Below are 25,704 nucleotides of genomic sequence, written 5' to 3' on the forward strand. Positions count from 1 at the left end.
GTGTCAGAAACATTAATGCCATCCCACCAAATACATAGCTTGGCAGATGTTTCAAAATCCTTTTTAAGTCTTTCTGATAAGTTACTTGAGCACAGGCATCTTATTTTATGTATTCCCAGTTGTAAAACTCTAATATTAGGCTGAACAGTTTGTTGTGGAGGACTGCCCTGTGTGTTGAAGGAAGTTTAGCAGTATCGTTGGGTACAGCCCACTAAATGCCAACAGCATCCTCTGTACCCCTGGCTTTCAGGTCTAACAACCAGAGATATTGTGGACATTGCCAGATGTCCCTTGGTAGGAAAATCGTCCCTGGTACACACAGTTTCTAATAAACATTACTTCCTCTTTTTTCTTTTTTCCTTTTTCTTTTCTTTCGCCTAATGACATGTAGTCTAGTTGTACTGGAGTCTTTCATAGTAAAAATTTGAGGTATAACAAGAACAGCTGATTTTAAAAAGATTTTTAATCTATTTTCTTGCAGTGAGAAAGGAGACTTACATACTTATTCTTAAAATTCAGTCTTCAGGGTGCCTGGGTGGCTCAGCCGTTAAGCGTCTGCCTTCGGTTCAGGTCATGATCCCAGGGTCCTGGGATCGAGCCCCGCATCGGGCTCCCTGCTCCGCAGGAAGCCTGCTTCTCCCTCTCACACTCCCTTTGGCTTGTGTTCCCTCTCTGACTGTCTTTCTGTGTCAAATAAATAAATGAAATCTTTAAAAAAAAAAATTTAGTCTTCACCTCATTTGTTTTTACCCATGTGCTTTTCTTTTAAGAAATACTATGCAGTGCAAAAAGACTGAAGTTGTTAATGCAGCCTTTGAGTTCCATCCATGTGAGAACAGAAACTCTAGCACTAACAAAGCTAGAAGTCTGGTGGTATCTACTCATGAGACTTGGACCTCATCTTCCTGCTAATTTTGAACAGGTAATAAAGGTGTTGAGTATAATGCTTGGTGTGTTTTAATACATTCTAAAATTCTTAATCTAATCTTTCAGTGTTACATTTGCTGTGTTAGCAGACCACAATGTATAAAAGATCTTTTTTTCCTAACACAGAACTTGAGTTTATTTTCCTCAGAAGATATTCTCCAGTTGTGTGAAATGGAGCCTCTAAAGCTTTCTCAACCACTCAAATATCTATTCTTACTCTAAAGGCATTTTAAGAGATTTTTTTAAAAGAAATTTCATAGGATTTAGAATGTTGAGTGTAAAATCAACATTACTGAAATAGAAATCAAGTTCTACACTGGGTTGATAAAAAGTTGGATCAGTTCTTATTTTTTATATCTCCTATTTCTAGGCTACATGATGGTAACAAATCATTTAATCTCAGCATAGCTTTTCAGTATTGTTATAAATGATTTTATAATTTTTTTAAGATTTTGATATCCTTGCTGGCATTTAGATATAGGCTTAATCTTCTCTACACCTCCTTGATTTTGCAGTCAGTCCCATCCTTGGTTTCTGTATTTTTGTACAATAAGTAAAAAAGGATAGCTCTGATAATTTCTGTCTTTCTCATTTCTTTATTGTTTATGTGGAATTTTGGAGTATATCTTTTAAATCTGTACTCCTTGTCTTGTGGTCTGTATACGTAATTGCACAGCAGTGAGTATATTATTGGAAATTGGGTTTTATAATAAAATAATATCTTGAATTTTTAGCAAGTTTTTAAATTCTTAATTATTTAATGTATTAAGGCTTTTAAACTTAACTCCATGAATTGGAATTGGGCATTAATGGTAGTATGTAATGGGAACATAATTATTACAGATTCTTCCATTATGAGGTCCTGAGTAGGCTAATCTTACCCAGTTGCCCCACACATTCATTGTTATAATTTATGCATTGGCTAGATTTGATTGGTACTGGAATGATCTTAGAAATGAGCTTGAGGCTGTCTTAGTGCATATTTTTTTTTAGGGTGCATTTTTAAAAAGCTTAAAATGAGTCTGTACCGATAGCATTAAAACTTGGGCATTGTTCATGTGTATAATTTCCCATCTGGAATTTAGAACTGAAATTTATAGATAGTACACATTTATAGGACAAAAAAGTTGTAATAAAAATTTTTACTTTTCCAGTTTCTTTAGCCAGTGCATCCAAACAGCCAGTAGGATTCAACATACCAAAAGAACTTAAGAGTACTTCTTAAATTCGGGGCGCCTGGGTGGCACAGCGGTTAAGTGTCTGCCTTTGGCTCAGGGCGTGATCCTGGCGTTATGGGATCAAGCCCCACATCAGGCTCCTCCGCTATGAGCCTGCTTCTTCCTCTCCCACTCCCCCTGCTTGTGTTCCCTCTCTCACTGGCTGTCTCTATCTCTGTCGAATAAATAAATAAAATCTTTAAAAAAAAAAAAAAAGAGTACTTCTTAAATTCAACTGTATCACGCAAGACTTTTAAAAAATATGTCAATTAGGTGGTTTAGAGATAGTTTCCCTTTTTTTGTTTTTAACCCCAATAGGTGTGCGTGCCTCTGATTCAAAGTACAATAAGCATCGATTCTAATGCTTCACCTCAAGGCAGTTCATCTCGTGTGGCTGCTTCTCCAGGTTTAAGTCCTATGACCCCTATACACAAAGGTAAGAGATAGACATACTTGAGGTGGGTTTTTTTTTTTTTCTCTATTTTTAAAAAGGGCTGAATGAAGCCTTTGCTCAGTTATTCACACAAAATGAAGCACTTTATAATTTTGACTCCCTAACCACAAAGCCCATTCTGTGCTAATTGTTTTCCCTGTGTGTTTTTGTTGTAGTTGGGAAAAGATTGGTGTTTTTCCACTATACATGTGAATATATTACAAACAACCGTTGTGTTTGTTTCAGAACCAGAATCTTAGAACTTTTATTAAAAACAACAGATTTTAACAGATGTTTGGGGGGAAAAAAGTGGCTTAAGGGGGGGTGGTGCCTGGGTGGCTCAGTTGATTCTTGATTTTTTCTCTGGTCATGATCTTAGTGTCTCAGCACAGCACCTACTTGAGATGCTCTTCCTCTGCCCCTCCCCCTTCAAACAAACAAATCTATTTTAAAAAAGTGTCTTGTATACATACCATTGGAAGACAATGATTTGCTGTTTTTTAAATTTTATGTTAGCTACTCTAGGCAGATTTTTATATTTAAGAGTCAGGAATGCCTGCATAATAGTATTTCAAAGTATGGATTAATGTTTGATAATTATCTTCATTTAAATGGTATGTGACACTGGGCGCCTGGGTGGCTCAATCGGTTAAACATCTGCCTTCAGCTCAGGTCATGATCCCAGCATTCTGGGATCGAGCCCCACATCAGGCTCCCTGCTCAGCGGGAAGCCTGCTTCTCCTTCTCCCACTCCCCGTGCTTGTGTTCCCTCTCTCACTGTGTCTCTTTCTGTCAAATAAATAAAAAAATCTTAAAAAAAAAAAAAAAAAAAGGTGTGTGACACTACTCTTGTTTTTAACCTAATAAAATAATTAGGAACTCTGCTGTGGGCTTTAAGCAAAAATTCAACTTTTATTTGACAAAAACTATTTACTTTTAAAGATACATTTCATTGAAACGAAGTAAATAAAATATGTTAAGTTGGGTAGCTAATTTAAGTTAATATACCTTACCATTTTGTTTTGTTTTGTTTTTAAGGTGCTTCCCCATATGGAGCTCCCGTAACTCCCCGGATGAACTTAAGTTCAAATTTTGGTGGAATGGCCACAATCCCCTCTATTCAACTTTTGGGACTTGAAATGCTGCTTCATTTTTTGTTGGGTCCAGAAGTCTTGAGTTTTGCTAAGCAAAACAAACTCGTACTGAGCTTAGGTATTTAATTTCTTAAAACAGTTCAGAGCAAGAGTGCATTAGGGTGAGAAGATGATTATTTTCCCCAAAGCCAAAATATTCTGTAATTACGTATGAAATAAATATAAATCTTTTTAATAGAAAACACATATGAGACCACCTAAAATTTTATAAAATTTTATATTGAGATGTTTATTTCTTAAAGCTTTGGTTTGGCATAATTGTCCTTTTTTTCCTCTCTTTTTTAGAGCCCCTTGAACATGCGTTAATCAACAGCTCTTCTTTTTTTTCCAAACATGCAAATACACTTATCACTGCTGTTCATGACAGCTTTGTTGCGGTTGGAAAAGATGCTTCTGGTAAGTATTTAAGAGGAAATTATTTATTATTTGTTTATACCTATGTTTAAAAAGAAAATAAAATAGCAAATATTTATATAGTACCATCTTTTGGCCAAATTGTGCTCTAAGAACATTACATATAAATCATTTAATTCTCACAGTAACCTTCTGTGTTAGTCCATTTTTCAGATGAAGAAACTGTGTTGTACAGAGAAGTTAATAACTTGTATAAAGTCACATAGTGGTGGAGCTGTGATTCAGACCTGGGCTTTATGATCCCAGCATCTACACTTAAAGTCCTGTGTTTGATAGCCTATCAAATGTTGAGACAAAATTTCAAAAATGAAATAGTTTGCTATTTGACTGGCTGGGAAATTTTTTTCTACGGGCCTTCAGATGTCCTTTTGAATCTTCGGGGTTTTCTCGTCTCAGAAGCAAAAGGTATTCAGTAAAGAAAATGCAGATAGCAGAAAAAAAGAAAATAATTACCCTTAATTAAGTTACATGACCCAGTGTTAATAGGTTACAGTTTGAAAAAATATTTCATTGTTGTGATAGTGTTTCATAAACTGATTGTGGGGTTGAATATTATAAGAATTTTACTGTAAGTATTGCTCAACTTTTTAGCGAAAGAATGAAAAGGTAAACCTTTATAGTCATATGTACTGCATTCTAAGGTTTGTTTCGTTTGGCAGATGCAGTTGTCAATGCTATTTGGAAGGAGCTAATTAGCTTGATGAAGTCAGTTATTGAATCAGGTAACTACTATAGCTGATAAGATGATTTTTATAGCATCCAATGAATTTTTGTTCGGCTTTTGTAAATAAAATTTACAGTCAGTTTTTGAACTGTATAGCTTCCAGACTTTCAATCAAATAAAGCTGTTTGATATATTTTTTTAAAAATCAGTGTTTAATAGCTAAGTATATGTATTTATCCCTAAAAATACTATATTTTCACCCTTAAAATACTTGATATTTAGAACTACATTCTTCCTTTTGCTTTTTGATAGGTAACAAAAAAGAGAGACCAGGTTCTGAAGTTTTGACCCTGTTACTAAAATCTTTAGAAAGCATAGTGAAGTCAGAAGTATTTCCTGTGTCAAAAACACTGGTAAGGATAATGATTACATGCTGGAATTCAAAAATCATATTCTGAAATTGAATTTTTTGTTGGAGATATTTACACAGACCAGGTTTCTTTTTCTTTTTAAGATTTTTAAATTTAGAGACAGAAAGCACGCATGAACACACACAAGCAGGGGGAAGAACAGGGTGGGAGGGAGAAAGGGGGAAAGAATCTCTAGCAGACTCCTAGCTGAGTGTGGATCCCCAGTCAGGGCTCAAGATCATGACCTGAGCTAAAACCAAGAGTCAGGCACTTACCCGACTAAGCCACTGGGGTGCCCCCACACCAGATTTTAAGATTTTATATCAAGTATTTATCAGCAGTTTAGGTCTGTAATAAATGTTATTCCATTGACTTGGGAGTCATTTGAAACCTCAATAAAGTAATTGAGTATACCGGCAATACAAAAATCTTCCAGTGTTGTAAGAATGAGCCATACAGAGAAAATGGGGTAAAGGACATGAAACTAGAACTCAGGAAACTCAGAACACTAATTTTCTAAGATTGCTGAGGTCCACTAATAGTTATTTTGTAAATTTAAGAAAAAGTCTGGTATAATCTTATGGAACTTTGGCAATTTAAAGGAGCTCTGTTTAACCAAGATAATGACTTTGGTATTAAACACCTTTTTTATCCTATATAGTAGAAAAGGAAAAACAAATTGGATATACTTTTTATAATATTGAGTCTCCCAAGATAACTGCAGATGGAGTAAACTAGACCCTACTTAAATTCCTTCCGAGTCTGTGTACTGGGGTATCTACTATGGCAGTAGATCGTGGTGGTTAATAGGAAGGGCTCTGGAGCAGACTAGGTTGAATCTCCCCACCCAGTTATTTATTAGCTGTGTGAATTTGGTCAGTTTTTCTACTGTCTTATCTTATGTAAATGTGGTAGTAGTTTTATAATTAATACATGCAGAGCACAATGGGTCAGGAACAAAATATATGAGTCTACAAATGCTATTTAGTATTATCATTAGTGTCTGATTCAAATGAGAGTGTGAAAGCACATTTTAACTAACATAACCTTTTTTGTCATGTCATATGTCACTTGTTACATAGTTCAAATTAATAATGGTATAATAATAATTTTGAATGGCACAGTTTGATAGGCTCTGTCATATTGGAGAGATGTGTCTTTAGACCCAGCTTCTAGTTAGTAGTGCTTTGAGACACACTTGCTTCTGGCACTAGTGAGTACATAATTCATTGCAGAATATCTTTTTTGTGGTATGAAAGAATGGCCACAAGGGCTATTAATAGAAAAATGTTTGAATAAGCACATTCACACAGCAGTTAGTGTCTACGTATATTGATGTGAAAACTCCGTAACACAGTTAGAGGAATGTCAGTTCCAGAGTATCTCACAGTATAATGTCATCAGTGCTATGAAAGAAGACATGTATGACAGCCCAGGAAGTTTTGTTTCTCTATGTACTTAAATACATGGAAATTTAGAAGGTCTAGAAAAATAAACTCCAGAAACTGATAGTATTGATTTTCCCTGGAGATAAAGGAGGATTTTTATGTTTCTGTATTTGAACTTTTAAAACTAATGTTAAATATATTCACATTAATATGTAAATGTTGTATTTGAACTTCTTGAACGGAGAATCTATTTACATTAATGAGCATTACTTAACAATAAATTGTTAAATTAAAAATATAGCTAACAGTACTAGATTTTTACTAAGTAAAGTATTTTTATGGCTAATTTACAACAAAACTTCTTATTTTTCTTAGGTCCTCATGGAAATTACAATTAAAGGACTGCCCCAGAAAGTATTAGGTTCACCAGCATATCAGGTTGCTAATATGGATATTCTTAATGCAAGTATCTTAAGTGTAATGATGTGATTAAAATTAGCCAAAAGATAAAGTTCCATGATAGTGTTTTTTTCCTTAACATGGTGAAATTTAGATTATAAAATTTTGAAAGAATTGGTTTTGGAAATGCTGATTATGTTAAAGGGGAAAACTGGTAAAGTAATAGATTAAATAAATATGACACAATTAATGGACCTGTTTTTCTGAATTACACAAAAAGTTCTAGCAAGAAAGTTTTCTGTTTGCTTACACATAGTAATAGTGGTGGTTACTATTTAAAAATTTGGAAGTGTAGTAAGTTGCTTAATTATGGTGAAATAAATTTAATATCTATAGAATGTAGCTGTTTATTTGGTCCAGCAAGTTTTAACTTAATTTTCTTTTTATATCTGGAATATACCATTCCTCAATTGTTTATGTAGATGGAATAGCTGTTACTAAAATATAAAGAGCTTGATTTTTGTGTGTTTATAGAAATATATTTGCTGCCGTTGTGTCATATCCTAAGTAGTATCAAAAGTTAAATTTCTTTAGCTTAAAAGGATCATGTTTTACATAATTGATTGTAGAAAACAAGTGTAACAAGATAATACTCCTTAAAACAAGAAGATTGACTGCAATCTCCCATCTTTCTTCAGGGAACTCCTGCTTTGTTCTTAATTCAGTTAATTTTCAACAGTAATCTCTTGGAATATGGTGTAGAAGATGAGAGGTAATTTAAACTAGTCTTTTTGTTTACTTTGGAAAGGTTGTTATTTGATGGATGAGATTTTTTTTTAAGATTTTATTTATTTATTTATTTATTTGAGAGAGTGAGAGAGAGAGAGAGAGAAGCACGAGCAGGGGGAGGGAGAGGGAGAAGCCAACTTCCCCCCTCTGAGCAGGGACATCCCAGGACCTGCAGTTAAAAACCGAAGGCAGACCCTTTAACCAACTGAACCACCCAGGTGCCCCAGATGAATGAGATCCTTTTGATTTATATGCTGTATCATTTTTAATTAAATCAAAGTAAGACTTTATCATTTCTTATTTCCTTGTCAGTTATTTTTAGAATTTTGTAATAGTGTAACATATATTTTGGCAGAAAGCGCTGGTTATGCATGGCTCAATTTTTTCTTCAGGTTTTTTCTCAATCTGGAAACACTTGTTGGCTGTGTCCTTTCTGGTCCAACTTCACCACTAGCTTTCAGTGACTCTGTTTTCAATGTGATTAACCAAAATGCAAAGCTGTTGGAAAACAAGGAGCATCTCTGGAGAATGTGGAGTATTATAGTCACCCCATTAACTGAATTGATTAATCAGGTATGACATAAGTGCTACATGTTTCCCCCAAAACTTAAGGAACATTTTCCTTTTCTTGTTAGAGCACCTGGGGAAATAAATAGAAGTTTGAACTTGAATAGAAAATGTTAAAAATTTTTTCCGTGGGATTGATTAATTCCTATTTTTTATATTCGTTGATTTTTTTTATTGTATTTCTTTTTTTTTTTTAAAGATTTTATTTTATTTATTTATGTGACAGACAGCCAGCGAGAGAGGGAACACAGCAGGGGAGTGGGAGAGGAAGAAGCAGGCTCCCTATTGTATTTCTGCCTTATTCGAGAAAGTGTAACTTAATGGGGACGAATCAGCTCCCTTTTCTCCAGTAGTGATTATAAAGCCAGAAGACTCAGATATGTTATATTTAACTTTTCACATTTATATTTTTAGTTCTTTCAGTATTTGTACTATGAGGAATAATAATGGTCATCTTGACTAGACTGTGTATTCTTCAGATTTCCATGGACAAGTCAGTTGGTGAATACCTCAAAGCCATATAGTAGTCCCTAAACCTATAATCTGTTGAGTTCACTAACCCTTACATTTAAATACTTACTAAAGTGACATTATTGCAGGGTGTGGAGCTCAACTTTTGTCACTATTAATGGTTCATCAGTTGCTTTATCAATCTTTAAATGGCAATATTTTCTGGGAAATACTCTACTGTAATTCTCAAATGAAATGAAGACTCCAGAGAATTTATTTTAACTTGATTATATCTGCAAAGTTCCTGTTTCCAAATAAGGTCATATTCATAGTTACAGGAGTTAGGAATTCACCTCTTGAACATCTCAACACCACCTCTTGAACATCTCAACACTGTATCTAACTTCGCTACAGATAAGATGGTGCTACATAGGACTAGAATTAGATGGTAATTTGTCTAACTTCTTCATTATTTTTCTTGTTTCAGACCAATGAAGTGAATCAAGGTGATGCCTTAGAACATAATTTTAGTGCCATATATGGTGCATTGACTTTACCAATAAACCATATTTTTTCAGTACAGAAATTTCCAGTGGTAAGGCAATGTCAGATTTTTTACTTAAGAAATTTACGTTTTTTGAAAATGCTCTTTTCACGCTTTATAATTAATTCCTACAATAATTTTTCCTGCAGCGGGATTACCTTATGACTTTTAATCCCTTTAGGGTAAAGGAAAATGGTGAAGGAAGAGAAATTCCTCCTGACCCTTGATAATTGCTAGTGTTGTGGCGTTATTACAGTTCTTCAAATAGAATTCTGTGGGGGAGGCAAATTTACTACTCTACACTAGTCTCTTCTATGACACCTTAAGTGTTATCAGTGGTTTTTTAAGATATATTCTGTTAGGTGTTTGATATGTAGATGTACATTTTTAAATTTTTCTTTTTTATTGTTATTTTTAGGCCACCATGAAGACTTTACTTAGAACTTGGTCAGAATTATATAGAGCATTTGCCCGTTGTGCTGCTTTGGTGGCAACTGCAGAAGAGAATTTGTGCTGTGAGGAACTTTCTTCCAAGATAATGTCCAGTTTAGAAGATTCAGGCTTTTCAGTGAGTTTATCCCAGTACTGACCTTGGTTGTATTTAAAGAATGCTTTTCAAATAAATTGAGATAACATTTGTGAACTGACGTTTATAAGGCTTCTAGTTTATAAGTGACTAATAATATAGAACAGGTAACAGCATTGCAAAACAGTTTTGTGTCTTTGGTCTACATGACTCTGAGATCCATGTTTCAGGACCCTTAACAGTCATGCACTTTTACTACTATGTTGCATATCTGCCTGTGCCATTCTAGATGAACAATACAAGGACCTTGTCCTGGAGCCAACATTCTCATTATCTGTGTCTTAGATCTTTAAAGGCAATCCTTTGGAAGTTTGTAGACCTAAAAAAGTAGGTCCCCGTTTCACTCCTTTTCTTTCTTTATTAAAAAAGACAAATATTTTCAATTGGTATGTATCCTTCTAGAATAGACCTCTTTTTTGTGTTTACACAAATAATTTACATATGTACATGAATACAGTGTTCTTGACACTTGAATTCTATTACTGAAGCATCCTTCTTTTGATCTAAAAAGATGAACTTCTACCCTTTGATAATGGTTATCACTGTTGGAAAAGTAGAGATGCCTATCAAGAGCTAGAAATTCATCTTTTCAGATTTTTTAATACATTTATAATATCTTTTCAAAAATATTGGCATAGTTTTGATTGTTACATATTGATATGATGGAATTTCATAGTGACTTAATGTAAATCAGATCTTATCACTGAAAAAATTTCTGTAGCTCTTGGAATAAAAATCTAAACTGCTTACAGCTGCCCACGAGGCCTATGCTTCATTCCCCAGGGGGTCTTATTTAATTAAATTTGTTAATATCTGTCCTGACACCTTGTTATTTCGTTTTTGGCACTTAAGTCAAAATCATTTGTATATTTCATTCCGTTACTTAATCAACACTCCATGAGGTTAGGGACATTCTGTCTTGATATGTATCCTTGGAATTTATCTGGCACATAGTTGAATTTGTTGAATGACTTTATAATTGTTAGGGAGAATGTCAACCTACAGTTTTCATCTTTTAAATATTGTCTTGGTTACATTTTCATCTTTGTTCTGTTCTGGAAGAAATTTAGAATCTGTCAAGTTTTATTTATTTATTTTTAAGATTTTATTTATTTATTTGACACAGATAGAGACAGCCAGCGAGAGAGGGAACACAAGCAGGGGGAGTGGGAGAGGAAGAAGCAGGCTCATAGCAGAGGAGCCCCATGTGGGGCTCGATCCCACAATGCTGGGATCACGCCCTGAGCCGAAGGCAGACGTTTAACCGCTGTGCCACCCAGGCGCCCCTAGAATCTGTCAAGTTTTATGAAATATGCTTTAGATTTTGCTTGGCATTGGTTGGTTACGTTGAATTCATAGAGAAATTTAAAAATACTTTACGTCTTTGTTATGTTGAGTCTTTCCATCCAGGAATAATTGTGTTCATATATTTAGTTCTTTTAACTTAATCTAAGTTGCTTAATTTTTTGGTAGTTTTGAAGCTGTCTTTGAGCTATTATAAAGGCCCAGCTATCTCCACCCATGCAACACCCATACATGGTTGCTGTTGGAGTATATAAAAGCTGTTGCTGATGTGCATTTCCTTTTATTGAACCAATCTTGTGTTCTTCGGATACCCTTAGTCTTAGTGAAAGTCTTTTCAAACATTGCATATAGTGTTTTAAGGTTTTTGCATGTATCTTCATAGTGAGACTGGAATTCCTCATTCTCAAATTTTTGTCTAGTATAAGAAGAATGTCGTATCTATAGTTATATTGTCCATTGATCATCACTATTTTTAAAGTCACTGATAAATCTTATATGAAAATACAATAATCAGAATTATCCCAATATTAAAGAATATTACACCCGAAAAGAAAAGAATGTTACACCTGATACTAACCATTGTATGTGAACTATACTTAAATTTTAAAAATTGAAAAAAAATAAAAGAATGTTATAAACTCATTAAAAATTCTGAAAAGATGGATTTCTAGTTTTTTAAATTTTCTATGTCCTTATATGCTGAATGTTTTTGTTTCCATTTTCTGGGTAATTTTTTATCTTATATCTGAAGTGAAGGCTTCACTTTTCATCTTTTCCAATATATGCATGTAAGGCTATTGCTGCTATCAATTATCATAGATGAATGTTAGTAAATTATAAGTATGTGTTATGTATTATATATTATAGTTGATATTTATGTATTTATATATAACTTACAGGGCATATCGGTTATAAATATATGTGATTTGTATTATAGATTCTATTATAAATATTAATTTTTTCTTTAATTTTTATTTAGCTCAAGTATAGTTAACCTGCAGTGTTAAATTAGTTTCAGGTGTACAATATAGTGATTTAACAATTCTGTACATAGTGCTTACCATGATAAGTGTACTCTTCACCCTCTTCATCTGTTTTACTCATTCCTCCCACCTATCTCTGCTCTGGTAACCATCAGTTTGTTCTCTATAATTAAGAGTCTGTTATTTGGTTTCTCTCTTTGTTCTTGTTTGTTTTGTTACTAAAATTCCATATATAAGTGAAATCATATGACATTTGTCTTTCTCTGGCTGACTTATTTCACTTATCATTATATAACCCTTTGGATCCATCCATGTTGAAATGGCAAGATTTCATTCTTCTTTATGTCTAATATATATATATATAATATATAGATAGATACATACACTGTATCTTTTTTTATCCATCTATTGATGGACACTTAGACTGCTTCCATAATTCAGCTATTGTAGATAATGCTTCAGTAAACATCGGAGGACACATATCTTTTCAAATTAGTGTTCTTGTATTCTTCCGGTAAATACCCAGTAGTGGAATTACTGGATCATATGGTAATTCTATTTTTAATTTTTTGAGGAACTTCCGTACAGTTTTTCAGAATGGCTGCATCAGTTTGCTTTCCCACCAGCAGTGCACAGAGGTTCCTTTTTCTTCACATCCTTGCCAGAGCTTGTTGTTTCTTGTGTTTTTTAAGTCATTCTGACAGGTGTGAAGTGATAATCTCATTGTAGTTTTGATTTGCATTTCCTTGATATGAGTGATGTAGAGCATTTTCTCATGTCTGTTGGCCATCTGTTTGTCGGCTTTAGAGAAATGTCTGTTCATGTTTTCTGCCTGTTTTTAATTGGATTATTTGTTTTTTGATGTTGGGTTGTATAAGTTCTTTATTTTGGATGCTAACTTTGTATCAGGCATTTCGTTTGCAAATATCTTCTCCCATTCCATAGATTGCCCTGTAGTTTTGTTGATTGCTTTGCTCTGCAGAAGCTTTTTATTTTGATATAGTCCCACTCATTTATTTGTGCCTTTGTTCCCTTGCCTCGATAGACCGACCTGTCTAGAAAAGATGTTGCTATGGCCAGTGTCAGACAAATTACTGCCCGTGCTGTCTTGTAGAATTTTTATAGTTTCTGGTCTCATATTCGGTTCTGACAGTTAGGTCCTAAGATCCGTTTTGGGATTATTTTTGCATATGGTGTAAGAAAGTGGTCCACTTTTATTCCTTTGCATGTAACTGTCTAGTTTTCCAAACACCATTTGTTAAAGAGATTGTCCTTTTCACATTGCATAGTCTTGCCTCTTTTGTCAAAGATTGTGTAATCATGGGTTTGTTTCTTGGCTTTCTGTCCTGCTCCATTGATCTGTGTATGTCTAGTTTTGTGCCAGTACCATATTGTTTTGATCACTACAGATTTGTAATATATCTTGTTTTTGGGGATTGTGATATCCTCGGTTTTGGTCTTTCTCAAGATCACTTTGGCTCTTTGCGGTCTTTTGTGGTTCCATTCAAATTTTAAGATTGTTCTACTTCTGTGAAAAATGCTGTCGGGTTTTGATAGGGATTGCATTCCATCTATGGATTGCTTTGGATATTAAGGACATTTTAACGATATTTGTTCTTACAATCCACGTGTATGGAATATCTTTGGATTTATTTGTGTCATCTTCAGTTTCTTTTGTCATTGTTTTATACTTTTTAGACATCATCAAGTCTTTTACCTCCTTGGTCAAATTTATTCCTGGGTATTTTATTATTTTTGGTGTAATTGTAAATGGGATTGTTTCCTTAATTTCTCTTTGTGCTGCTTCATTATTTGTGTATAGAAATGAAACAGATTTCTGTATATTGATTTTGTATCCTGTGACCTTATTGAATTCATTTATCAGTTCTAGTAGTTTTTTTGGTGGAGTCTTTAGGGTTTTCCTTTTTCTTTTTAAGAGACAGCAGAGAGCGCAAGCAGAGGTGAGGGGGCTCAGGGGAAGGAAGAGAGGATCCCAGGCAGGTTCCACACTCAGGGTGAAACCCGGCATGGGGCTTCAGATCATGACCTGACCCAAAATCAGAAGTCAGATTCTCAACCAACTGAGCCACCCAGGTGCCCCATGAATGATTTTTTTTTTTTCCCCCATGAATGATTTTTTAAGTGTAGTTTTGGATTTCACTTGCTAATATTTTGTTGAGGATTTTTGCGTCTGTGTTCATCAGATACTGGTCTATAGTTCTCTTTTTTCATAGTATATGTGTTTTGGTATCAGAGTAATGTTGTCCTTGTAGAATGAATTTGGAAGTTTTCTCCCTGTTCTGTTTCTTGGAATAGTTTGAGAAGAATAGATATTAACTGTTTAAATGTTTGGTAGAATTCATCTGTGAAGGTGTCTGATCCTAGACTTTTGTTTGTTGGGAGTTTTTTGATTACTGATTCAATTGCGTTGCTAGTAACCATTCTGTTCAAATTTTCTGTTTCTTCCTGATTAAGTATTGGGAGGTTATGTTTCTAGGAATTGATCCATATCTTCTAGGTTGTCTGATTTCTTAGCATATAATTTTCATAATATTCTTTTACAATCCTTTGTATTTCTGTAGTGTCAGTTATTTCTCTTTATTTTTTAAAGATTTACTTGTTTAAGTCAATCAGAAAGACAATTATGATCTCACTAGTATGTAGAAATTAAGAAACAAAACAGGTTCATAGGGGAAGAAAGGAAAAAATAAAACAAGATGAAATCAGAGAGGGGACAAACCATAAGAGACTCTTAATCATAGGAAACAGGGTTGCTGGGGGGGGGGGGTGGGGGAATAGGGTGGCTGGGTGCTGGACATGAAGGAGGGCATGTGATGTAATGAGCAGGGCAATTATATACATTATATAAGACTGATGATATAAGGACATTAAGGAGGGCATGTGATGTAATGAGCAGAGCAATTATATATATTATATAAGACTGATGAATCACTCAGCTATCTCTGAAACCAGTAGTACATTATATGTTAGTTAGTTGAATTTAAATTTAAAAAGACTTTAAAAGAAGAAAAATAAGAATTTTATGAACGATTTTATGTCAATAAGTTGGAATTTGTCCCTTTCATTGAGATTAACAAAGACAGCTAGTATTAAAGCTCAATCAGGAAGACATACGGAACTATAAGATCCTTATATTTATTAAAGTAACTGAATTTGTTTAAAAAAAAAAGAAGAAAGAAAAGAAAAAAGATGTACTTATTTAAGTAATCTCTCCACCCAAGGTGGGGCTCAAACCCACAACCCCAAGATCGAGAGGTCTTCTGGCTGAGCCAGCCAGGCGTCCTTGTTTATCCGCTTTCATTTTGGATTGTGCTTATTTGAGTCCTCTTTGTTTGTTCATAAATCTGGCTAAAGATGTATCAGTTTCGTTGAACTTTTCAGAGAAACTGCTTTGGTACATTGATCAGTTCTATTGTTTCTTGTTTCTAATTCTTATGTTTCTGCTCTTATTTTTATTATTTCCTGTCTTCTGCTGGTTTTGAGTCGTGTTTGTTCTTTTTCCTGCTCCTTTAGGTAAGATTAGGTTGTTCGAGAGTTTTTTTGCCCCTTGAGGTAGGTCCATATTGCTATAAACTTCTCTCTTAGAATCACTTTTGCTGCATCCCAAAGGCTTTGGACAGTTGTGTTCATTTTCATTTGTTTCCATGATTTCTTGTTAGGCCCATTCATTGTTTAGTGTCATGTTATTTAACTTTCATGTATTTGTGTTCTTTCCAGATTTTTTCTTATGGTTGATTACTAGTTTTTATAAGGTTATGGTTGGAAAAGATGCATGGTATGAGTGATTTTTTTGAATTTGTTGAGCATTGTTTTGCAGCTTAACTTGTCCATCCTGGAGAACATCCTGTTATATATTATTGGATTGTTCCCTTTTTTGTATAGTATCTTTCTTTGTCTTTTGTTGAGTCTTTGTTTAAAACAAAGTTTATTTTGTTTAATACAAGCATTACTACCAGCTTTTTTTCCACTCCATTTGCATGATTAATGCTTTTGCATCCTTTCACTTTCAATCTGTATGTGCCTTTGGGTCTGACATGAGTCTCTTATAGGGTGCATATACATAGGTCTTCCTTTTTTGTTCATTCCTTTATCCTTTGTCTTTTGATTGGAGCATTTATTCCATTTACATTCAAAGTAATTATTGAAAGGTGTGTACTTACTGCCATTTTATTACTTGTTCCTTGGTTCCCCCTACCACCTGTTTCTGAGAGCCTTGATAAAGAGTCTCCCTGGTTGTGAATTTGATGGATTTGAAAGTGTTCATTATGTATTTCAATGCTATACCGTCATACTTAGTTTGTGACTTTAAGTCTTCACAGTAATTATTTCCTCCTGATTGCCTTTTTTGAATTTTACCAATTTGATATTAACTGATACTAATATGCTCACACCTTTTTGAGAATTTGTGTAATCTTTAAAAAAAAAACTTACTGAGAAACTTACAAAGAAAAATGCATGAAACAGTTCAGTTTGACAAATCATACAGAAATACTTATGAAGGCATCACCCAGGTCAGTTAATAGAGCATTGTCAGCACCTCAGATGCTCCCCTGTGCATTTTGAATCATCATGCCCTCCTCTCCCTGAAGAGTGAATTACTGTCCTGACTTTTTGAAAATTTGTTTCGTAAAAAATACTTTTGCTATACACCCACACCTATATATTAGCAGTGTTCCTTTTAAAAGTTTACAATAAAGTCATATTGGGCTCAGTGTTTTAGTTGGAAGGTTCATTCATGTTGTATTTAACTAATTTTATTTACTGTAATTAATATATATTTTTCCATTGTATAGATTTAGGATTTTCTTTATATATATTTCTCAATTTGTTTTAACCTTTCTGTGTCTTTTGTAGCATATAAGTAAACATGGGAGTTTTTTAGTAAGTGTATTTAATCTCATATTGAATAAGAAATGTGTTTTAATCCTTAGCTTCTTTCAGATACTATTCTTGAAACTTCCATTAATCTGTCAGATTTGAAGAGTTATTATCCATTCTACGTCAGCAAGCAAAGACCTTGATATCACTATCCCACAAGTTTTTATACTACACCTTTTAGGTTTTGTTGAAAATCTAAATTTTACTTACTACACTATTATACAGGGTACTATAAAACTTGGCAAATAGGTTTTCAAAATTTGAGGATATTTCGTTACTCATCTTAGTTTCCTGTATCCTATTATTTTCCTGTTTTGGTTCACTGTATCTTATTAAGTCTTTAATAAAAGAACACTTTTCAGCAGTCATATATGTGACTGATACCTCCTTGTTCAGTACATAATCAATTGATTAGTTAACGATTTTTAGGTTCCAGCGATTTTATGTTACAAAGTTTTGACTAAAGTTATTCATTTAATAGCTTGTATTTTTGCAAATGCATAGTTTGATAGTGATTTTTTTCTTATTATGTTTTCTGTAAAACTGTAGGATTTTTCTCTAGTCTTTGGAATATAGACATTTTACCAGCTTGTCTCTTAGGGCATCTTTTTAAATTATTCTTTCAGTCCTTGATATAGACCCTTTAGGTCTAAAGAGCTGTGCCTTCATCTCAGGAAAATTGCATTGCTTTAATGGTGCTCCTCTTCTGTTTCTGAGTACCATTTTAGATGGTTTTAGACCTTTTGAGTTTATTTTATGTATCCCTTACTTTTCTTTTTCTACACCTGTTTTGTTTTGGTATGGCTTTCTAGGAGCTTGGTATTTCTCTATTCATTTGTGGTTTAAATGCTGAAAGTGTTTTATAATAGTTTTGTTTTTACAATTAGAATTTTTAAGTTGATAATATTTCCTCTTACCTCTGAGCATATTAGTTTTCTTCTGTTTGTTACTGGATTTTTCCTCATGGATTAGTTCTGTTGGTATTAGGACACCTTTTATGTGGGGCTGGTACCCCTCAGGATTGTACTTGTTTGTTGCTCAAGGTTGATACTGGTGGCTGGAATGCATTTCCTAACTGAAGAGAGAGCCCTTTTTCCAGTCTTGGTAGCAAATTGTAGTTAGAAGTGTCCTTTACTTCGTAATTGTGAGCAAGGAGGAAGCTCTTGGAACTTTGATATCTTCTCTACCTGAAAATATAGATTGTCATCTGGACTGACTTTCCACATAGTTTTCGTTGGTTGACTAGGGCACTGCTGCTTTCCTCCTCCTGGCCCTTAACACTCACTGGGGACGTTGTCTTTGGGGGACAAACATGTGAATTAGTCTAGTGAAATGGAAAAGTAGATAGTAATGAAGAATAAGGGGAGAAGAAAGTGCATCTGTTTTCTAGAGCTTTAATTTCAGTATTTTTTTTTTTAAGATTTTATTTATTTATTTGACGGATAGAGACAGCCAGCGAGAGAGGGAACACAAGCAGGGGGAGTGGGAGAGGAAGAAGCAGGCTCATAGCGGAGGAGCCTGATGTGGGGCTCGATCCCACAATGCCGGGATCACGCCCTGAGCCGAAGGCAGATGCTTAACCGCTGTGCCACCCAGGCGCCCCTCAGTATTTGTTTTAATTACCTTTTTTTCTCAGAACTCTCAGTATGTCTTCTGTTACTCAGAAGTTTTGCTAGGAAAGCTCACTATTTTGGAGTTGTTTTTTGATTCGGTGCTGGGATTTCCTTCGTTCTGTTTTTTAGTCTTCCTACCCCCTGCCTTGAAAAATTTTTTTTTCTAGGAAATCTCTGATGCTTCTATGAATTTGTTTTTTATTTCAGTTAGATTGCAGGAGGAGGAGGAAAAGGGTATGAGGGAGCTTAGCAACTTTTTCATTTTCTGTTTTATCACTGGGTTTAACAAAGAACAATTTTCATGAAGAATCTGATAAAGAATCCAAATAAGAACCTTGCCCTGAATCTTACGGGCATCTTAAAACTGAATTATTTTCCCTAAATGTCGAGAAACAAAAATTACAGTACTTGGTGTGCAGCAGTTAACTAGGAAGTATTCATAACTGTACTTCATTCATGTACCTTATATGTTCTGTATGGGATTGAAAGTCTTACATTTTTTGTTGATGCTTACTATTTTTGGAAATTATGCGAGTAGTTGAAAGTTTCTAATATAATACTTAATTCTTTCCTAGAATTTGTTGTTCTTGGATAGAATCATTCATATAATTACTGTAATGGTTGATTGCATCGACTTCTCACCATACAATATTAAGTATCAGCCCAAAGTTAAATGTAAGTACTTTTTTATTTTGTTCACCCAGTGTTTCATAAACACAACTGTCTAAACTGTTGCCAAGATCAAATCCTAATATCTTTTCTGACTTCATTTTACCTGCTTTAGATGTTGTTTAACTGTCATATGTGGTTGTCATACAACTATATTGTATAACCTTGGTATGCTAGGAGCTCACGTGTTGTTGAACGTGCTTGTGATCGCTTCTCTCTGTCTATATCACAAACACAAAACGTCTTTCCTCCTTTGTATAACACGGAAAGATCAATATTATCCTATTTAGAGATTGCCTAAAATCACTTGTAATAGGCAAGAAGTTATCTGGGCAGGAAACTTTGATGTTGTTAAAATGTTCTTATTTGTCCCATTACTGGTGATGTTAATAATATTTATTAGTTGTTTAAGACAATATCTGCCAGGTTTCCTATTAAGTAAGTACCTATGAGTAATAAATTAGTGTTTTGTGGCAGGTTCTTTAAGACTATGTAAATATCCTTTTTCTCAGCAAATTTTCACTCATGAATTTATCATACATTAATGCTTCTTGCCTAAAGCACTAAAATGATTACCAGAACAGTTCACATTGTTTCATTTAATTATATTGAAATGTATCAAGCTGTTTATCTCCTTTATCTTTAATTACATTAATTCTAAAAACTCCCTGTTCCAGGGTCGTGAGTTCAGGCCCCACATTGAGGCCTTAAATAAAGTCATTCTACAGTTGTTGACCACTACTAGGCACCAGTCACTTCCAGGTGCAAATGACATCCTAATGTAAGATATAGCTTCGTTTGTCCCCAATATATTTTTTTAAAGATTTATTTATTTATTTTAAAAGAGCAATAGTGTGAGCAGGGGGAGGTGCAGAGGTGGAGAGAATCTCAAGCAGACTCCCTGCTGAGTAGGGAGCTGTACTCGAGGCTCAATCTCAAGATCCCGAGATCATGATCTGAGCCAAAATCCAGAGGCAGCCACTTAACCAGCTGAGCCACCCAGGTGCCCCTCCCTCATTTTATTTTTTGTCATGCGGCTGTTATTCAGTGGTTTATAATTTATCATTATTAATACTTGTGCTCATGTTGGCCTGTCTGACCATTTCATGTGTTTCCATTATTTTTTGAGATCAGGCTGGCATAAGATATCAGTCTGGCTCATCCTGTACTTCTCTTTAGCCCGGAACCAGCCATATTTCCAAAGAATGTGGTTCCTTTTGCTAAGGATGGATGGCATTTAGAAACCGAGATCTATTTATTATTATTAAGATGTCACTACTCCTGGAATCTCTTGAGTAGACATGTGTGGGATAGGTGTCACGTGATTCATGAGCTGTCTTCTCAGGCTTAACATCCTGGCCTGGAATTTTGGGGCAGCCATTCCAATTTATATTCATGTCTGGGAAACTGATTCTGGGGAAGAAGGTTGACTTCTTTTGTTAAACACTTGCTTTTCATTTTACCACATGATATTTTTCATCAACAAGCACTGATTTAGAGTTTTCTCTTGAATCTGATATATTTACCTTAAGAGAATGGATTGAGGGAAGGAAAGGTGATTTTGGAATATGTATGACTTTCTTGACGAATGTGGGTTTATCCCTATAGATAGGTATCTGAAGATAGATAGGATCTAAGAATAGTACACAGGAAAGTCAGTACTTTTAAGATACATCTTTTTCTTCAAATCTAGGCGCTTTCTTTTGTATTCTTTCTGAGGATTTGGCTCTGTGCCTTGTTGAGTGTTATTTGTAGCGTTCGGTGTATAATAGGTGAGCCAGGGAGCAATAACTTCTCAGGGAAATTTTGTTTCTTATTTTAAAAATTGACATTTAAAATTTAATAAATTAAAATTTTAATTTAAAATTGACATTTAAACCTTTGTTAAAATAAATATTTATTTATTTTAGAGTGAGCGCTTGCACATGAGTAGGGGTGGGGGCAGAGGGAGAGAATCTTCAAGCATTCTCCCCGTTGAGCGCAGAATCTGTATCAGGGCTTGAGCCCATCACCAGTGAGATCATGGCAGGAACTTAAACCAAGAGTCGGACACTTAAGTGACTGAGCCCCCCAGGTGCCCCCTGGACCCTGTCTTATGATTTAGTATTTTCTTACAAATCAGGTGTTGAAATTCAGAGAATTAAACATTTGAAATGCATTTTATAACTCCTTAGAGAAAATACTCATTTTTCTAGACTTCTGGATCTGCCAAATAGTTTTTCTTTGTCTCTGCTTCGGTTTTAAAGACAATATTGTGATATTTATCCACTAATGGTATATCATTTTAAGATTTATGGGTATCACTCTACAGAAACATGTGTATTAGAAAGAAATATGTCATTTTTTTAGATGTATTTGTCATTAAAATGAGATATAAATTGTAAAGATGTACAGTAACACTTTTCAAGTACTTGAGTTTTTAATAAATTCAATTTTATCTTAGCACCACAGAGACCTTCAGATTGGTCCAAAAAGAAGAAAGAACCTCTAGGGAAATTGGCTTCTTTATTTAAGCTTATTGTGAGTGTGATCTATTCTTTCCACACACTGAGCTTCAAGGAAGTACATTCTGATACTCTCCTCACTGTCGGCAACTCAATCACCAGTATTCTTTCTAATGTACTTGGACGTATTTCTTTGCCTTCTATGATCCGAAAAATATTTGCAACTTTAACAAGACCTCTGGCATTATTTTATGAAAACTTAAAGTAAGTATTTAGAATTTCTACATAATAGCCTCAAATTAAATGTCTTTAGATATAGGTAGCAAACTTTTGTCATTTTCCTATCAGCTGCTTGTTACAGATGGTAATTGTTAAAATTTTGTGAAGAGGGTAATATATTAAACTGCTTTTGTTAAAAAGATGGTTAAAATCATACATAAATACGAGGTAGAAATTGGGAGTTTTTAAGTTTTGTGTGCTTGTTCAACCCCCTTTTCAGTTTAGTACATACCTTTTCAGAGTTGATAATACAAACAAGCATACCTGTTAAACATATGTATATGAAGCATACTTGACGTGCTACTTTGCAATTAAGTATATGGTATATGCCTAAAATACTGTATGCATTTTGCACCATTTATCTAAGAATCCTCATTCTCTTTGATGTCTGCAGAGGGTTCCATAAAACTTTGTACCCAGTTTCCTGTTAGTGGAAATACATGTTTTTCTAGCCTTTTCCATCCTAACTTAACAATATTGCAGTTGAACATGTTTGTACACCTGTCAGTGTCCACGTTTGCCACTACTTACGCAGAAGGAGGTCCTAGATGTCAGATTGTTGGTTCAAAAAGTATACACATTTAAATTTCTGAATTATCCTGTAAAAATTTAATTTACATTCTCCTTTACATTTGAATCAAAGCAAGCAGTGCCTCGAACCCTGAAAAATCACAAATAACGTAACTTTTTAAAAAGTAATTTGAAACGATTCATTGATGTTTTTTCTAACAAGCTTATGTGGTTCAGTCATCATAGTGTGTCTTTATAAATTAATGGAGAAAGTTTTAGGAACAAATTTTATAAAAGTACAAAGAACCCCAAATATAAGCTTTTTGCACATCTTCTTTTAGTCTTTAAGCTTAAAAATAATTTATGCTTTTCTAAAGAGGTACAGAAACAAGTAATTAGTATTAATATTTTTGAGGTCTATTCTGGATGTTTTTCTGTGATTCATTTTTTAAAGATAAGTTTGTTTAATGTTTGATAATGTGACATTTTAAAAATTAAGTCTTGGAGCACCTTTTTATATCACTATACCTCATTTTTATAGCTGCATTACATATTTTTAGGTTTAACTTTTTAAAATAAAAGTGGTACTTTTGTGTTTTTCTTCCCAGGCTTGATGAAGTTCCTAAAGTGTATAGTTGTATGAGCAACAAGGTAAAAATAGACAATTGTCTGTAAAACATACTTTCATGGTGAAAAAAATGTTAGGGTTTAGGTAATTGTCTTCCTTATATATAGTTCTGATTTGTAAAAGGATTATAATTCCAGTTTTAATGGACATTTAATAACATGACACAGGCACACAGTTTTTCTGTTTCTTTAAATCATACAACACCCTACCTCATATCTTATTCCTTTATATATAAGGGTAGTTGGTTCCATTATTTTATAGGTAAAACTTGTATAGCCAACTGTTCTCTGTTTATGAGAAAATGTAATTTTTTCTGTTAATGGAAAATAAGTTTGAAATCAAGATCTTATATCAATAATTACAATAAATTCACCCGATAATTTGTCAGTTTATAGTCATATATTTAAGGACACAGATGGGAGCTTTTAAAAAAAATTTGAATTTAAAAAATTGAAATAGTAACATGTTGTGAGTTGTTTAATTTAGTATGCCCTGTGCTTTTATTTTTTCCTGTTTTAAAAGAACATTTCCATGTGTTATCCTAATGAAATTTTCCCTTTTTCCTAGTTAGAAAAGCTACTAGGAGAGACAATTGCTTGTTTACACTTCAGCTACACTGGAACTTACGACAGCGAACTTCTTGAACAGATCTCTCCATTATTATGCATAATATTTTTGCACAAGAATAAACAGATTCGAAAACAAAGCGCTCAGTTCTGGAATGCCACATTTGCTAAAGTGACAATGTTGACTTACCCTGAAGAGTTAAAGTACGCTAATCACAAAACTATTTTATATAGTTACTATGATCGTATAAATTGATATTTTGGTTTTAACATGAATTTTTCTTATGAGGAATCTTTGCAGAACATTTCTCAGTTGAAATGTTGTTGGAATACATGGTAACTATTAAACATAACTCGACCTTTTACTTTGGTCCTTAGAGTAACTGTGGTTTTAGGAACATAAAAAGCAGTGTTAAATTTTCCTTAATAAAAGAAATAAAGGCAAGAAATTGGTGGATATTAAATCAATCTGGGTGATGTGTACACAGGAATTTAATAGTCTACTTTTGCTTGGAATTTTGCATGATAAAAATTGGGAAAATTCTTAAAGAAGAAAATTTGGGAACTGAAGAGGTTAGCAAAAAACTAAATATTCTGCATTTGTCCCAGTTTTGTGTGTGTAGAATGGGAAACAGTCTTTAAGGTGGATCTATTTTGCTACTTTAAAATAATAAAGTGTTCTTGTTAACATATCATCAGTATTCAGTACTACTTGGCTCAAGGTGTATATGTTTATATACTTTTTTTAAAGACCAGTACTAAGACAAGCCAAACAGAAATTTCTGTTGCTTTTACCTGGTTTGGAAAATGTTGAGATTATGGAGGAATCCAGTGGACCATATTCAGATGCAGTAAGTTGAGGTTTTTTTTACTTTTAAATGATATTTGAGTAGTTCATTTATTGGATTTCTGTGTAATTTTTTAAAAGACAAAAACTTAGAATGTTTTATTGACGTGAGAAACGAGTAAAACTTGAGCATAAGAGCATCATAACATAGGGTTTTTCTATAAAGTCCATCGTCTGGCTTGAAACACTTTTTTAAAAAATTGAAGTATAATTGACATATAGTATCATGTTTCAGGTATATGTCATAGTGATTTGATGTTTTTATACATTATGAAATGATCTTCATAAATCTAGTTACCATGTTATATACAGAGTTATGACAGTATTATTGACTATATTTTCTAAACTGTATATTTCATCCCCATGATGTATTAATAACAGGAAGTTTGTACTTTTTAATCCCCTTTACCAATTTCATCTGTCCCCAACCAGTCCCCCTTCTGGTAACCAACAGTTTGTTTCCTGTCTTTGAGTCTGTTTCTGCTTTGTTCGTTCATGTTATATTTTAGATTCTACATGTTAGAGAAATTGTACAGTATTTGTCTTCATCTGACATTCACTTAACATAATACCGTCTAGGTTGATCCATGTTGTCACAAATGACAAGATTTCATTCTTTTTTATGGTCGAGTGATTGTGTGTGTGTGTGTGTGTGGGTGTGTGGGTGTGTGGGTGTGTCTTCCTTATCCATTTATCTTTCAATGAATACTTAGGTTGTTTCCGTTTCTTGGTTATTGTAAGTAATGCTGTGGTGAACCTGAGGGTGAACAATCTCTTCAAATTGGTGTTTTTGTTTTCTTTGGACAAATACCCAGAAGTGAAACTACTGGGTTCCATGGTAGTTCTATTTTTAATTTTTTGAGGCACCTCCATACTGTGTTTCATAGTGGTTGCATCAATTTATATTCCCACCAGCAGTTGTACCAGGGTTCCCTTTTCTCCACGTCTTTCCTAGCGCTTGCTGTTTTTTCTTTTCCGTAACAGTCAGTCTTACTGGTGTGATATTATACCTCATTGTA

General features: G+C 33.9%; 1 protein-coding gene across 4 annotated transcripts in view; it reads left to right on the plus strand.

Annotated features, from left to right (window-relative positions):
- The window catches only part of RIF1 (replication timing regulatory factor 1), a 60,328-nt gene that overhangs the window by 15,835 nt on the left and 18,789 nt on the right, over nt 1–25,704 (plus strand). For 3 of the 4 annotated variants that reach the window (XM_045781963.2, XM_087860698.1, XM_045781958.2), the window contains exons 10-25: nt 771–922; nt 2,463–2,580; nt 3,616–3,789; nt 4,017–4,127; nt 4,805–4,867; nt 5,122–5,222; nt 6,983–7,069; nt 7,705–7,778; nt 8,188–8,368; nt 9,300–9,407; nt 9,775–9,924; nt 19,318–19,417; nt 21,855–22,119; nt 23,253–23,295; nt 23,840–24,042; nt 24,590–24,689. In XM_045781963.2, coding sequence (XP_045637919.2) covers nt 771–922; nt 2,463–2,580; nt 3,616–3,789; nt 4,017–4,127; nt 4,805–4,867; nt 5,122–5,222; nt 6,983–7,069; nt 7,705–7,778; nt 8,188–8,368; nt 9,300–9,407; nt 9,775–9,924; nt 19,318–19,417; nt 21,855–22,119; nt 23,253–23,295; nt 23,840–24,042; nt 24,590–24,689 — 2,030 coding nt within the window. The remainder of the gene's footprint in view (nt 1–770; nt 923–2,462; nt 2,581–3,615; nt 3,790–4,016; nt 4,128–4,804; nt 4,868–5,121; nt 5,223–6,982; nt 7,070–7,704; nt 7,779–8,187; nt 8,369–9,299; nt 9,408–9,774; nt 9,925–19,317; nt 19,418–21,854; nt 22,120–23,252; nt 23,296–23,839; nt 24,043–24,589; nt 24,690–25,704) is intronic. The other variant, XM_087860696.1, reaches the window with a different exon arrangement.

Source organism: Ursus americanus, chromosome 1, assembly GCF_024610735.1.
Source record: "Ursus americanus isolate L20-20 chromosome 1, mUrsAme1.1.p, whole genome shotgun sequence".
Lineage (NCBI taxonomy): Eukaryota > Metazoa > Chordata > Mammalia > Carnivora > Ursidae > Ursus > Ursus americanus.